Raw genomic sequence first — 17,500 nt, forward strand, 5'->3', positions numbered from 1 at the left:
CTATGCTACGCTATGCTACATGTTGATATTATCTAACGTAATAATATCTAGTTCCCATGCTACGCTATGCAATGCTACCCTGTTGATATTATCTAACGTAATAATATCTAGTTCCAATGCTATGCTACGCTATGCTACATGTTGATATTATCTAACGTAATAATATCTAGTTCCCATGCTACGCTACGCTATTCTACCCTGTTGATATTATCTAACGTAATAATATCTAGTTCCAATGCTATGCTACGCTATGCTACATGTTGATATTATCTAACGTAATAATATCTAGTTCCCATGCTACGCTACGCTATGCTACCCTGTTGATATTATCTAACGTAATAATATCTAGTTCCCATGCTATGCTACGCTATGCTACCCTGTTGATATTATCTAACGTAATAATATCTAGTTCCCATGCTACGCTACGCTATTCTACCCTGTTGATATTATCTAACGTAATAATATCTAGTTCCCATGCTATGCTACGCTATGCTACCCTAATGATATTATCTAACGTAATAATATCTAGTTCCCATGCTACGCTACGCTATGCTACCCTGTTGATATTATCTAACGTAATAATATCTAGTTCCCATGCTACGCTACGCTATGCTACATGTTGATATTATCTAACGTAATAATATCTAGTTCCCATGCTATGCTACGCTATGCTACATGTTGATATTATCTAACGTAATAATATCTAGTTCCCATGCTATGCTACGCTATGCTACATGTTGATATTATCTAACGTAATAATATCTAGTTCCCATGCTATGCTACGCTATGCTACCCTGTTGATATTATCTAACGTAATAATATCTAGTTCCCATGCTATGCTACGCTATGCTACATGTTGATATTATCTAACGTAATAATATCTAGTTCCCATGCTACGCTACGCTATGCTACCCTGTTGATATTATCTAACGTAATAATATCTAGTTCCCATGCTATGCTACGCTATGCTACATGTTGATATTATCTAACGTAATAATATCTAGTTCCCATGCTACGCTACGCTACCCTGTTGATATTATCTAACGTAATAATATCTAGTTCCCATGCTATGCTACGCTATGCTACCCTGTTGATATTATCTAACGTAATAATATCTAGTTCCCATGCTATGCTACGCTATGCTACATGTTGATATTATCTAACGTAATAATATCTAGTTCCCATGCTATGCTACGCTATGCTACCCTGTTGATATTATCTAACGTAATAATATCTAGTTCCCATGCTATGCTACGCTATGCTACATGTTGATATTATCTAACGTAATAATATCTAGTTCCCATGCTACGCTACGCTATGCTACATGTTGATATTATCTAACGTAATAATATCTAGTTGTATAGACTTCATTGAACCTACCCTTCTCCACCACCCTACACTACGCTACCCTGTTCTACACTACTCTACTCTTGTCTACTCTACACTACCCTGTTCTACTCTACCCTGTTCCACTCTACTCTACTCTACTCTACTCTACTCTACTCTAGTCACCCTACCCTACTCTACCCTGTTCTACACTACTCTACTATAGTCTACCCTACCCTACACTACCCTGTTCTACTCTACTCTACTCTTGTCTACTCTACACTACTCTACCCTGTTCTACTCTACTCTACCCTGTTCTACTCTACACTACTCTACCCTGTTCTACTCTACTCTACCCTGTTCTACTCTACTCTACTCTACCCTGTTCTACACTACTCTACTCTAGTCTACCCTACCCTACTCTACCCTGTTCTACTCTACTCTACTCTAGTCTACTCTACACTACTCTACCCTGTTCTACTCTACTCTACTCTACCCTGTTCTACACTACTCTACTCTAGTCTACCCTACCCTACCCTGTTCTACTCTACTCTACCCTGTTCTACTCTACTCTACTCTACCCTGTTCTACACTACTCTACTCTAGTCTACCCTACCCTACCCTGTTCTACTCTACTCTACTCTAGTCTACTCTACACTACTCTACCCTGTTCTACTCTACTCTACTCTAGTCTACTCTACTCTAGTCTACCTCTCCCCTACCCTACTCTACTCTGCCCTGTTCTACTCTACCCTGTTATACTCTACCCTGTTCTACTCCACCCTACCCTACCCTACTCTACTCTACTCCACTCTACCCTGTTCTACTCTACTCTGCCCTACCCTACTCGACCCTACCTGCCTCTAGTCTAGTCTAGTCTACTCCTACCCACCCTACTCTACCCTACTCCACCCTACCCTACTCCACCCTACCCTACTCGACCCTACCTGCCTCTACTCTAGTCTAGTCTCTTCCCACCCTACCCTACTCTACCCTACTCTACTCTACCCTACCCTACCCTACTCTACTCTTCCTACCCTACCCTACCCTACCCTACTCCACCCTACCCTACTCTACTCTACTCTACCCTACCCTACTCTACTCCACCCTACCCTACTCTACTCTACCCTACTCTACTCTACCCTACCCTACTCTACTCTACCCTCCCCTACCCTACCCTACTCTACCCTACCCTACTCGACCCTACCTGCCTCTACTCTAGTCTAGTCTACTCCTACCCTACCCTACCCTACTCTACCCTACCCTACTCTACTCTTCTCAACTCTACTCCTACCCTACCCTACTCTACTCCTACCCTCCCCTACCCTACCCTACTCTACTCTACCCTACTCTACTCTACTCTACTCTACTCTACCCTACTCTACCCTACCCTACCCTACTCGACCCTACCTGCCTCTACTCTAGTCTAGTCTACTCCAACCCTACCCTACCCTACTCTACCCTACTCTACTCTACTCTACCCTACCCTACTCAACCCTACCCTACCCTACTCTACTCGTTCTTAACTGACTTGCATAGTTAAATAAAGGTTAAATAAAAAATACTCTACTCTGAGGTTGCCTAACCAAAAAGCCCTTCGCAACGGAATTAGAATCACTCTGTTGCCTGGACGATAATCATCTGAAAGCTCAGGGGATTATCTTGATACAAGCACACGCACGGGAGTGGTGGAATTTACACACACACACACACACACTACATGACATTACCCAACATCACTCAGGGCCAGAGCAGCCCTCCTAACACAAGTCATGTCTACAGGTCTCTATTGAGAATCAGCTTACATGAGGGGGATGGGGGGACAGGATGGGGAGGGGGGACAGGATGTGGAGGGGGGACAGGATAGGAAGGGGGGACAGGATGAGCAGGGGGGACAGGATGTGGAGGGGGACAGGATGGGGAGGGAGGAAAGGATGGGGAGGGGGGACAGGATGTGGAGGGGGAGGGGGACAGGATGTTGAGGGGGAGACAGGATGTGGAGGGGGAACAGGATGTGGAGGGGGAGACAGGATGTGGAGGGGGAGGGGGGACAGGATGGTGAGGGGGAACAGGATGTGGAGGGGGAGAAAGGATGTGGAGGGGGAACAGGATGTGGAGGGGGAACAGGATGTGGAGGGGGAGACAGGATGGAGGAGGGGGGGATGGGGAGGGGGGACAGGATGGGGAGGGGGGACAGGATGAGGTGAGGAGGGGGGACAGGATGTGGAGGGGAGACAGGATGTAGAGGGGACATACGGGATAGGGAGGGGGGACAGGATGATGAGGGGAGACAGGATGGGGTGAGGAGGGGGATGGGGGACAGGATGATGTGAGGAGGGGGATGGGGAGGGGGGACAGTATGTGGAGGGGGAGACAGGATGTGGAGGGGGGACAGGATGGGGAGGGGGGACAGGATGGGGAGGGGAGACAGGATGGGAGGGGGGACAGGATGTGGAGGGGAGACAGGATGTCGAGGGGGGACAGGATTGGGAGGGACGACAGGATGGGGAGGGACGACAGGATGATGAGGGGGGATAGGATGTGGATGTGAAGGGGGGACAGGATGTAGAAGGGGAGGGGATGACCGGATGGGGAGGGGGGTTCAGAATGGGGGATGGGGGGAAAGGGGGGATAGGAGGCTTTAGATTAAACACTAATCCTCATCAAATCTAGAGCACAACGCACGGTCGGAAACAACACACACACCCGCACACACACACACACACAGACACACCCCGCACACCGTACCTGTTCTCTGTGAGCAGCACTACACCACTACACCACTACACCACAATACAACTACACCACTACAATACCACTATACCACTACACCACTATAATACAACTACACCACTATAACACCACTACACCACTACAATACAACTACACCACTACACCACTATACTACTACACCACTACAATACAACTACACCACTACTACACTACACTACTACAATACCACTACACCACAATACCACCACTACACCACCACTACACCACTACACCACTATACCACCACTATAACACCACTACACCACTACACCACTACACCACCACTACACCACTATAACACCACTACACCACTACACCACTATAATACAACTACACCACTACACCACTATAACACCACTACACCACTATAATACAACTACACCACTACACCACTATAACACCACTACACCACTACACTACTACACCACTACAATACCACTACACCACTATAACACCACTACACCACTATAACACCACTACACCACACTACACCACTACACCACTACACCACAATACACCACTATAACACCACTACACCACTACACCACAATACCACCACTACACCACTATAACACCACTACACCACTATAATACAACTACACCACTACACCACTATAACACCACTACACCACTATAATACAACTACACCACTATAACACCACTACACCACTACACCACTACACCACTACACCACAATACACCACTATAACACCACTACACCACTACACCACAATACCACCACTACACCACTATAACACCACTACACCACTATAATACAACTACACCACTACACCACTATAACACCACTACACCACTATAATACAACTACACCACTATAATACCACTACACCACTATAATACAACTACACCACACCACCGCTACACCACTAAAATACAACTACACCACTACACCACTACAATACAACTACACCACTACACCACTACAATACAACTACACCACTACACCACTACTACACTACACTACTACAATACTACTACACCACTATACCACTACACCACTATACCACCACACCACTGCACCACTATACCACTACAAAACTACACCACTACACCACCACTACACAACTATACCACTATGACACCAGTACACCACTACACCACTACACCTCTACACCACTATAACACCACTATACCACTACACAACTACACCACTACACCACTACACTACAACTACACCACTATACCACTTAACACCACTACAACACTACACCACTATACCACAATACAACTACACCACTAAACCACTATACATCTATACCACTACAACACTACACCACTACACCACTACACCACTACACCACTACACGATTACACCACTACACCACTATACAACTAAACGATTACACCACTACACCACTACACCACTATACAACTAAACGATTACACCACTACACCACTATACCACTAAACGATTACACCACAATACCACTACACCACTATACCACTATAACACCACTACAACACTATACCACTACACCACTACACCACTACACCACAATACAACTACACCACTAAACCACTATACATCTATACCAATACACCACTACACCACTATACCACTACACCACTATACCACTAAACGATTACACCACAATACCACTACACCACTATACCACTATAACACCACTACAACACTACACCACTACACCACTACACCACAATACAACTACACCACTAAACCACTATACATCTATACCAATACACCACTACACCACTATACCACTACACCACTACACTACTACACTACCACTACACCACTATACAACTACAATACTACTACACTACAACTACACCACTACACCACAATACAACTATACCACTACACCACAATACCACTACACCACAATACCACTACACAACTACACAACTACACCACTATACCACTATCCCACTACACCACTATCCCACTACACAACTACACCACTACACCACTACACAACTACACCACTATACCACTACACTACAATACAACTACACCACTACAACCACTACGACCCTACGACACTACGACCCTACTGACACACCTGTGGCTGTGTGCGTGTGTGTGTGTGTGTGTGTGTGTGTGTGTGTGTGTGTGTGTGTGTGTGTGTGTGTGTGTGTGTGTGTGTCCAGCGTGCAGCAGGGGACTGGTCCCTGGGTAAACAGAAGCAGTCTGAGCAGGTGTATCTCAGTTACTGAACAGTCAACATGTTCTAAACCCCTAATCACAGGTATACTCAACAACAGGTGTATGGTTCTAAACCCCTAATCACAGGTATACTAAACAACAGGTGTATGGTTCTAAACCCCTAATCACAGGTATACTAAACAACAGGTGTATGGTTCTAAACCCCTAATCACAGGTATACTAAACAACAGGTGTATGGTTCTAAACCCCTAATCACAGGTATACTCAACAACAGGTGTATGGTTCTAAACCCCTAATCACAGGTATACTCAACAACAGGTGTATGGTTCTAAACCCCTAATCACAGGTATACGGTTCTAACCCCATAATCACAGGTATACTAAACAACAGGAGTAATGTTCTAAACCCCTAATCACAGGTATACTAAACAACAGGTGTATGGTTCTAAACCCTAATCACAGGTATACTAAACAACAGGAGTATGGTTCTAAACCCTAATCACAGGTATACTAAACAACAGGTGTATGGTTCTAAACCCTAATCACAGGTATACTAAACAACAGGTGTATGGTTCTAAACCCTAATCACAAGTATACTAAACAACAGGTGTATGGTTCTAAACCCCTAATCACAGGTATACTAAACAACAGGTGTATGGTTCTAAACCCCGAATCACAGGTATACGGTTCTAACCCCATAATCACAGGTATACTAAACAACAGGTGTATGGTTCTAAACCCCTAATCACAGGTATACTAAACAACAGGTGTATGGTTCTAAACCCCTAATCACAGGTATACTCAACAACAGGTGTATGGTTCTAAACCCCTAATCACAGGTATACTCAACAACAGGAGTAATGTTCTAAACCCCTAATCACAGGTATACGGTTCTAACCCCATAATCACAGGTATACTAAACAACAGGAGTAATGTTCTAAACCCCTAATCACAGGTATACTAAACAACAGGTGTATGGTTCTAAACCCTAATCACAGGTATACTAAACAACAGGAGTATGGTTCTAAACCCCTAATCACAGGTATACTAAACAACAGGTGTATGGTTCTAAACCCTAATCACAGGTATACTAAACAACAGGTGTATGGTTCTAAACCCTAATCACAAGTATACTAAACAACAGGTGTATGGTTCTAAACCCCTAATCACAGGTATACTAAACAACAGGTGTATGGTTCTAAACCCCGAATCACAGGTATACGGTTCTAACCCCATAATCACAGGTATACTAAACAACAGGAGTAATGTTCTAAACCCCTAATCACAGGTATACTAAACAACAGGAGTAATGTTCTAAACCCCTAATCACAGGTATACTCAACAACAGGTGTATGGTTCTAAACCCCTAATCACAGGTATACTAAACAACAGGTGTATGGTTCTAAACCCCTAATCACAGGTATACTAAACAACAGGTGTATGGTTCTAAACCCCTAATCACAGGTATACTCAACAACAGGAGTAATGTTCTAAACCCCTAATCACAGGTATACGGTTCTAACCCCATAATCACAGGTATACTAAACAACAGGAGTAATGTTCTAAACCCCTAATCACAGGTATACTAAACAACAGGTGTATGGTTCTAAACCCTAATCACAGGTATACTGAACAACAGGTGTATGGTTCTAAACCCCTAATCACAGGTATACTAAACAACAGGTGTATGGTTCTAAACCCCTAATCACAGGTATACTCAACAACAGGAGTAATGTTCTAAACCCCTAATCACAGGTATACGGTTCTAACCCCATAATCACAGGTATACTAAACAACAGGAGTAATGTTCTAAACCCTAATCACAGGTATACTCAACAACAGGTGTATGGTTCTAAACCCCTAATCACAGGTATACTAAACAACAGGAGTAATGTTCTAAACCCCTAATCACAGGTATACTCAACAACAGGTGTATGGTTCTAAACCCCTAATCACAGGTATACTAAACAACAGGTGTATGGTTCTAAACCCTAATCACAGGTATACTCAACAACAGGTGTAATGTTCTAAACCCCTAATCACAGGTATACTAAACAACAGGAGTAATGTTCTAAACCCCTAATCACAGGTATACTCAACAACAGGTGTATGGTTCTAAACCCCTAATCACAGGTATACTAAACAACAGGTGTATGGTTCTAAACCCTAATCACAAGTATCAAAGAGCGTTACAAACTCTACCACAGGAGATGAAGCCAGCTGAGCCTGTTTGTGGTCCATGTCCTTCCACATTCCGGCATCTCTCTTGAAAATGCTAAAACTTCCATGTAAAATCCCCGGTTTGATAGATGAGCTGACTGCCTTAGTGAAGAATTTACCCTAAACCCTAAAACGAACCAGTTACTAAGGGGTCTTGTAATCCCCCTTCTGTAGTCTCCCCCCAGTGTCCTCCTCTGTCGTCTCCCCCTGTGTCCTCCTCTGTCGTCTCCCCCTGTGTCCCCCTCTGTAGTCTCCCCCTGTGTCCTCCTCTGTAGTCTCCCCCTGTGTCCCCCTCTGTAGTCTCCCCCTGTGTCCCCCTCTGTAGTCTCCCCCCAGTGTCCTCCTCTGTAGTCTCCCCCCAGTGTCCCCCTTCTGTAGTCTCCCCCCTGTGTCCCCCTCTGTAGTCTCCCCCCTGTGTCCCCCTCTGTAGTCTCCCCCCTGTGTCCTCCTCTGTAGTCTCCCCCAGTGTCCCCCTTCTGTAGTCTCCCCCCTGTGTCCTCCTCTGTAGTCTCCCCCCTGTGTCCCCCTTCTGTCGTCTCCCCCAGTGTCCCCCTTCTGTAGTCTCCCCCCTGTGTCCCCCTTCTGTAGTCTCCCCCCTGTGTCCCCCTTCTGTAGTCTCCCCCCAGTGTCCCCCTCTCCTCCACTGTAATAAAGTAAAACTAGCTGATACCGTGTGCTGTCTACCTACCCAGGAGTGGTGGTTCTGTGCTAGTTGGTTTAAATGTTGACGTGTTGCTCTCAGAACACTTCTCCCCCGTCCTCTCTCCCCCGTCCTCTCTCCCCGTCCTCTCTCCCCGTCCTCTCTCCCCCTCTGTAGAGAATGAACCACTAGCCAATAGCAGTGGGTGGATTAGATAATGCTGAGCCGAGGGGCACTGGGTTATAGCCCCGTGACGTGAACGGACGAAAGCGCTGAGGGAGTAGCGCCCTTCTCCAATGGAACATTAACCTGCGACGCTCGGTCATGTTGTCAACAAGGCTGCACGGTGCATCGTTCAAGAAAACATATATTTTCCATCAAATAAATGTTTGAATTTTCAAAAACTAGTTTTCATTGGGAAGGCAGATCATTCGTTTTTACAGGTGAAATCCTACTCATTACTCCACGTGCTTTAATTACATCACGTTTGTTTTGAGCTGACTTCACCTTGGGCTTTGAACGGAGCATCTGGTTCCCGCACGGGAGACAACCCAGTTTCCAAAAACGAAAGCAAATCAACTTTAACTAGGTGCAAAACATATGCCTACCCTGGCGCCCAGGGCCAGACGAATTGAATCCCCTCACTGATGGAACCCCGGGGAAAATATTCAGATTAGCAGGCCAGCGTTGACCAATCACGATGAAGCACATAGCCTTTCTATGAAACAGATATCAGGCAGGGATATATATAGTGTTACAAAATGTTCTTAAATCTCTGTCTGTCTGTCTGTCTGTCTGTCTGTCTGTCTGTCTGTCTGTCTCTCTCTCTCTCTCCTCAAGTGGAACTGACATTTTCACATTTTCATAAATTCATAGAATGTTTGGGAATGACGTAGAGTAAGGCATTTGTGAATATAGAGTAGGAAAGCGGCCGTGCGTTTGGACAATTAATAGAAACTGCAGTAAATAAAACCTATTAAAACCATCTGTCTCATCCAGGACCAGAGTCTACACAGACCGGTGCCCTATAGCCAATCAGAGCTACAGTAGGGCTTTTTACAAATGAGCCATTTACCACACGAGCCTGTCATCATTCACTAATGAACTGGACTGTGTGTTTACAGGCAGTAGGACCTGCTCATCATTCACTATGAACTGGACTGTGTGTTTACAGGCAGTAGGACCTGTCATCATTCACTATGAACTGGACTGTGTGTTTACAGGAAGTAGGACCCTGTCATCATTCACTATGAACTGGACTGTGTGTTTACAGGCAGTAGGACCTGTCATCATTCACTATGAACTGGACTGTGTGTTTACAGGCAGTAGGACCTGTCATCATTCACTATGAACTGGACTGTGTGTTTACAGGCAGTATGGCCTGCCATCATTCCTGCCATCATTCACTATGAACTGGACTGTGTGTTTACAGGCAGTAGGACCTGCCATCATTCACTATGAACTGGACTGTGTGTTTACAGGCAGTAGGACCTGCCATCATTCACTATGAACTGGACTGTGTGTTTACAGGCAGTAGGACCTGCCATCATTCACTTTGAACTGGACTGTGTGTTTACAGGCAGTAGGACCTGTCATCATTCACTATGAACTGGACTGTGTGTTAACAGGCAGTAGGACCTGCCATCATTCACTATGAACTGGACTGTGTGTTAACAGGCAGTAGGACCTGCCATCATTCACTATGAACTGGACTGTGTGTTAACAGGCAGTAGGACCTGCCATCATTCACTATGAACTGGACTGTGTGTTTACAGGAAGTTAGGCTGAGAATTATTTCTGTCTGTAATAAAGTCCTTACGTGGGGAAAAACGAATTCTGATTGCCTAAGCCGGCCCCCGGCTGCCGCTCTGCCCGTGGCAGTCATGTGAAATCTATAGATTTAGGGTCTAATTTATTTATTTTCAATTGACTGATGTCCTTCTATGATCTGTAACTCAGTAAAATCTTTAAAATTGTTGCATGTTGCTTTTTTAAATATTTTTTGTTTGTTTAGGACTACAGTTAGCAGGAGTCGTCTTCCATTCGGGAACTTTACAGTCCTGTTGATCAAACAACCACGAAAAGAAGGTATATTCTCTCTCTCCATCAGTGACGCACATCATCAACAACAAGATCAACAACTAATACTAGCCAGAGAGAGATAAGCTCAAATCTAACGAGGTTAACACTAGATAAACCCTCTCAAACTTTTTCAGTTACTGGTAGTTGGCCGTCAAAAAAAAAAAAAAATCGCACTGATAAACGATGGGGAATTGTAGCCTGTTCGTCCTTCTGCAGCTTGCGTGCCCAATGCAAGCTTGTCCCAACACACGTTTATGACAGCTGAATGAGAACCTGCCAAATACATTTGATTGACAACTAAGAGATATGCTAACTGTGGATAACAGTCGTTCGAGTTCAGAATAGCTAGCTAGCAAAGCAATTCACATTTTAGCAATGCAATTCACACAAAAAAAACGTAGCTATAAGTTGTTGTAACGTTTAAAATTAAAACATGTTTTTTCCTTTTTTTTTTGCACGGCATGGATCACCGATGCGGGTGAAGGCAGCATGTGACGACCGTCATAGAGAGGAGACCAAGGTGCAGCGTGGGTAAGTGCTCATGATTAATAATTTATTATAACTCAGAACACTAAATCAAAACAACAAACAAAGGAAAACGAACGTCACGTTCTGCAGGCTTTACTGAGCTGTACAAAAACAAGATCCCACAACTACAGGTGGGGAAAAAGGGGCTGCCTAAGTATGGTTCCCAATCAGAGACAACGATAGACAGCTGCCTCTGATTAGGAACCATACTCGGCCAAACACAAAGAAATATATGACATAGAATGCCCACCTCATATCACACCCTGACCTAACCAAACAGAGAAAAACGTCTCTCTCAGGTCAGGGCGTGACAGTACCCCCCCCCCCAAAGGTGCAGACTCCCGGCCACAAACCTGAACCTATAGGGGAGGGTCCGGGTGGGCATGTACCCATGGTGGCGGTTCCGGTTCGGGGCGTAGCCCCCGCTACGCCCGCTGATCCCTCCGCTTTTGTATCACCGGATCATGGATCGTCGTCGGAGGAGGAGGAACCGGACCGTGAATCATCGCCGGAGGCTCTGGACTCTCTCAGGTCAGGGCGTGACACAGCGTTGCTATATGGTGCTCTCAAAATGTATTGTATTTGAGTAGCCAGCCTCGGCTACTGCTCAGATGTTGCTGTAATAGGCTTATATGTTTCTCATTCGCATGACGTTTCGTTGCAGGTTTTGTTTTTTTTGGTTATTCATTTCCAAGCTTTAAAAACCCGAAGCAAGACTGCAACATTTTAGTAGCCAAGCTAGGACTGCATGCGTCTTTAAAACTTTCACTCCACTGCTAGCGGGAAACGAGACAAACAAAAAGCAGCTCAATTGAAGTTGAATTAACCGATGCAAGTGCATCGTTCAGGCTGTAATTTCATAAAGTAGATGACTCAACTGTTGACTCATTTATACTGGCTTGCGTGTCCTATTCAGCCAGCGGGCCTTTTAGCCTTTTAGCCACGTTATGACTGACTTGTGATCATTGCCCCCCTTGCTAGTTTGATTGTATTGACATTCCCAGCCTTAGTTACAGTCGTCTGTTTTTTTGTTCTAAATATTGAGTAATTGAAACTGAAACGGTGCATCCCAAATGGGTAGGAAGGCAGCAAACAATGTACCAGGCCAGCTGTGATGGTCACGGTTGTCGTATGATGAAGGAGCGGACCAAAGCGCAGCGTGTGTGTGTCGTTCCACATTTTCTTTATTCAACTGTGAAACTATGCAAGACAAGTGTATCTTTCACCTCTTCGACACGGTTTGTTGTTTTTGTTCTTTAGTTTATTTACTAAAGAACAAAAACAACAAACCGTGTCGAAGAGGTGAAAGATACACTAACTTAAAAACAATCTCCCACAAAACCCAGGTGGGAAAAACAACTACTTAAGTATGATCTCCAATTAGAGACAACGATGACCAGCTGTCTCTAATTGGAGATCATCCCAAAAAACAACAACATAGAAATACAAAAACTAGAACATAACAATATAGAAAATCTAAACTAGAAAAAAAACTGTCACACCCTGACCTACTCTACCATAGAAAATAACATCTTTCTATAGTCAGGACGTGACAGTGATTTACAACCTGATAGCAATATTTTTGCACTACCAAGAAATGTATTTGGTGAATTCTATTAATCCATGTTCAGTGCCTTGCAAAAGTATTCATCCCCTTTAGGCGTTTTTCCTTTTTTTGTTGCATTACAACCTGTCATTTAAATGGATTTTTATTTGGATTTCATGTAAGGGACATATACAAAATAGTCCAAATTGGTGAAGTGAAATTAAAAAAATAACTTGTTTCAAAAAAGTCTACACATTTTTTTACAGAAAAGTGGTGCTTGCATATGTACACCCCCATATGTATTCACCCCCTTTTCTATGAAGCCCCTAAATAAGATCTGGTGCAACCAATTACCTTCAGAAGTCACATAATTTGCTAAATAAAGTCCACCTGTGTGCAATCTAAGTGACAAAGTTGTGGAGAAGTACAGATCAGGGTTGGATTATAAAAAAATATCAGAAACTTTGAACATCCCATGGAGCACCATTAGATCCATTATTAAAAAATGGAAAGAATATGGCACCACAATAAACCTGCCAAGAGAGGGCCGCCCACCAAAACTCACGGACCAGGCAAGGAGGGCATTAATCAGAGAGGCAACAAAGAGACCAAAGATAACCCTGAAGGAGCTGCAAAGCTCCACAGCGGAGATTGGAGTATCTGTCCAAAGGACCACTTTAAGCCGTACACTCCACAGAGCTGGGCTTTACGGAAGAGTGGCCAGAAAAAAGCCATTGCTTAAATAAAAAAAATAAGCAAACACATTTGGTGTTCGCCAAAAGGCATGTGGGAGACTCCCCAAACATATGGAAGAAGGTACTCTGGTCAGATGAGACAAAAATTTAGCTTTTTGGCCATCAAGGAAAACGCTATGTCTGGCGCAAACCCAACACCTCTCATCATCCCCACACTGAAGCATGGTGGTGGCAGCATCATGCTGTGGGGATGTTTTTCATTGGCAGGGACTGGGAAACTGGTCAGAATTGAAGGAATTATGGATGGTGCTAAATACAGGGAAATTCTTGAGGGAAACATGTTTCAGTCTTCCAGAGATTTGAGACTGGGATGGAGGTTCACCTTCCAACAGGACAATGACCCTAAGCATACTGCTAAAGCAACACTCGAGTGGTTTAAGGGGAAACATTTAAATGTCTTGGAATGGCCTAGTCAAAGCCCAGACCTCAATCCAATTGAGAATCTGTGGTATGACTTAAAGTTTGCTGTACACCAGCGGAACCCATCCAACTTGAAGGAGCTGAAGCAGTTTTGAGTGGAAGAATGGGTAATAATCCCAGTGGCTAGATGTGCCAACGCTTATAGAGACATACCCCATGAGACTTGCAGCTGTAATTGCTGCAAAAGGTGGCTCTACAAAGTATTGACTTTGGGGGGGGGGGGGGGGGGGGGTGAATAGTTATGCACGCTCAAGTTTTCAGTTTTTTTGTCTTATTTCTTGTTTGTTTGACAATTAAAAATATTTTGCATCTTCTAAGTGGTAGACATGTTGTGTAAATCAAATGATACAAACCCAACAGAAAATCGATTTTAATTCCAGGTGGTAAGGCAACAAAATAGTAAAAATGCCAAGGGGGTGAAAACTTTAGCAAGCCACTGTATTCTTCCAACAATGTCTTAGTGCCATGGAATGGTGAGTCAAATAGAACCCATTTTTAAAACAAAACCTCTTATAAATTAGGTTTTGCAGCATAAACAAGGAATTTGATGTTTTTTTACTGATATTATGATTGTCTATTTGTTTCAAATCTACAAAGTAGTTAAAACGCTGTCAGATCCACTTTAAGTGTCTGATAACTGTAGTCCTAAACCATTACAGAGGACAGATGGTCTGGTAACTGTAGTCCTAAACCATTACAGAGGACAGATGGTCTGGTAACTGTAGTCCTAAACCATTACAGAGGACAGATGGTCTGGTAACTGTAGTCCTAAACCATTACAGAGGACAGATGGTCTGGTAACTGTAGTCCTAAACCATTACAGAGGACAGATGGTCTGGTAACTGTAGTCCTAAACCATTACAGAGGACAGATGGTCTGGTAACTGTAGTCCTAAACCATTACAGAGGACAGATGGTCTGATAACTGTAGTCCTAAACCATTACAGACGACAGATGGTAACTGTAGTCCTAAACCATTACACAGGACAGATGGTAACTGTAGTCCTAAACCATTACAGAGGACAGATGGTAACTGTAGTCCTAAACCATTACACAGGACAGATGGTAACTGTAGTCCTAAACCATTACACAGGACAGATGGTAACTGTAGTCCTAAACCATTACACAGGACAGATGGTAACTGTAGTCCTAAACCATTACACAGGACAGATGGTAACTGTAGTCCTAAACCATTACACAGGACAGATGGTAACTGTAGTCCTAAACCATTACACAGGACAGATGGTAACTGTAGTCCTAAACCATTACAGAGGACAGATGGTAACTGTAGTCCTAAACCATTACACAGGACAGATGGTAACTGTAGTCCTAAACCATTACACAGGACAGATGGTAACTGTAGTCCTAAACCATTACACAGGACAGATGGTAACTGTAGTCCTAAACCATTACACAGGACAGATGGTAACTGTAGTCCTAAACCATTACACAGGACAGATGGTAACTGTAGTCCTAAACCATTACACAGGACAGATGGTAACTGTAGTCCTAAACCATTACACAGGACAGATGGTAACTGTAGTCCTAAACCATTACACAGGACAGATGGTAACTGTAGTCCTAAACCATTACACAGGACAGATGGTAACTGTAGTCCTAAACCATTACACAGGACAGATGGTAACTGTAGTCCTAAACCATTACAGAGGACAGATGGTAACTGTAGTCCTAAACCATTACAGAGGACAGATGGTAACTGTAGTCCTAAACCATTACACAGGACAGATGGTAACTGTAGTCCTAAACCATTACACAGGACAGATGGTGAGACATGATTTCTGACTGACAGAAAATCCAGTCAGCCATATTACACATGTTCACATCACCCAGAGTAAGCCTCTTACCGGACACACACACACACTATCACACACACACACACAGTACACACACAGTACGCACGCACACACACACAGTACGCACGCACACACACACACACACACACACACACACACACACACACACACAGAGTAAAGACACATTCTCACCGTGTCGTGTGTTTTGACCTTGACGTGATAGGCGGTCAGTTTGAGTGTAGTGTCCAGGGTGAAAGGGTGGTCAGGAGAGATACACACACCGGTCAGGAACACTGGGTCACTGGTGCTCTGAAACACACACATACACACACACAAACACACACACACACAGACACACACACACACACACACACACACACACACACACACACACACACACACACACACACACACACACACACACACACACACACACACACACAGAGAGAGAGAAATGATACACAGCCATATATGGGAGTGTGTGTTCTTACCTCTACTATCTCTGTGCAGTAGGAGTTACCTCTACTATCTCTGTGCAGCAGTAGTTACCTCTACTATCTCTGTGCTGCAGCAGGAGTTACCTCTACTATCTCTGTGCTGCAGCAGTAGTTACCTCTACTATCTCTGTGCTGCAGGAGTTACCTCTACTATCTCTGTGCAGCAGGAGTTACCTCTACTATCTCTGTGCAGCAGGAGTTACCTCTACTATCTCTGTGCTGCAGCAGGAGTTACCTCTACTATCTCTGTGCTGCAGCAGTAGTTACCTCTACTATCTCTGTGCTGCAGCAGTAGTTACCTCTACTATCTCTGTGCTGCAGCAGTAGTTACCTCTACTATCTCTGTGCTGCAGCAGTAGTTACCTCTACTATCTCTGTGCAGCAGCAGTAGTTACCTCTACTATCTCTGTGCTGCAGCAGTAGTTACCTCTACTATCTCTGTGCAGCAGGAGTTACCTCTACTATCTCTGTGCTGCAGCAGGAGTTACCTCTACTATCTCTGTGCTGCAGCAGTAGTTACCTCTACTATCTCTGTGCTGCAGCAGTAGTTACCTCTACTATCTCTGTGCAGCAGTAGTTACCTCTACTATCTCTGTGCAGCAGTAGTTACCTCTACTATCTCTGTGCAGCAGTAGTTACCTCTACTATCTCTGTGCAGCAGGAGTTACCTCTACTATCTCTGTGCAGCAGGAGTTACCTCTACTATCTCTGTGCAGCAGTAGTTACCTCTACTATCTCTGTGCAGCAGGAGTT

At 44.2% G+C, this 17,500-nt stretch overlaps 1 protein-coding gene across 1 annotated transcript in view; it reads right to left on the minus strand.

The window, feature by feature from the left end:
- Positions 1–17,500, minus strand: part of LOC106578188 (type II inositol 3,4-bisphosphate 4-phosphatase) — a 58,762-nt gene that overhangs the window by 25,279 nt on the left and 15,983 nt on the right. The window contains exon 7 of the mRNA XM_082964604.1: positions 16,443–16,559. Within this exon, the coding sequence (XP_082820730.1) occupies positions 16,443–16,559 (117 nt within the window). The remainder of the gene's footprint in view (positions 1–16,442; positions 16,560–17,500) is intronic.

This window comes from Salmo salar, chromosome 18 (genome assembly GCF_965601325.2).
Source record: "Salmo salar chromosome 18, fSalSal1, whole genome shotgun sequence".
NCBI lineage: Eukaryota > Metazoa > Chordata > Actinopteri > Salmoniformes > Salmonidae > Salmo > Salmo salar.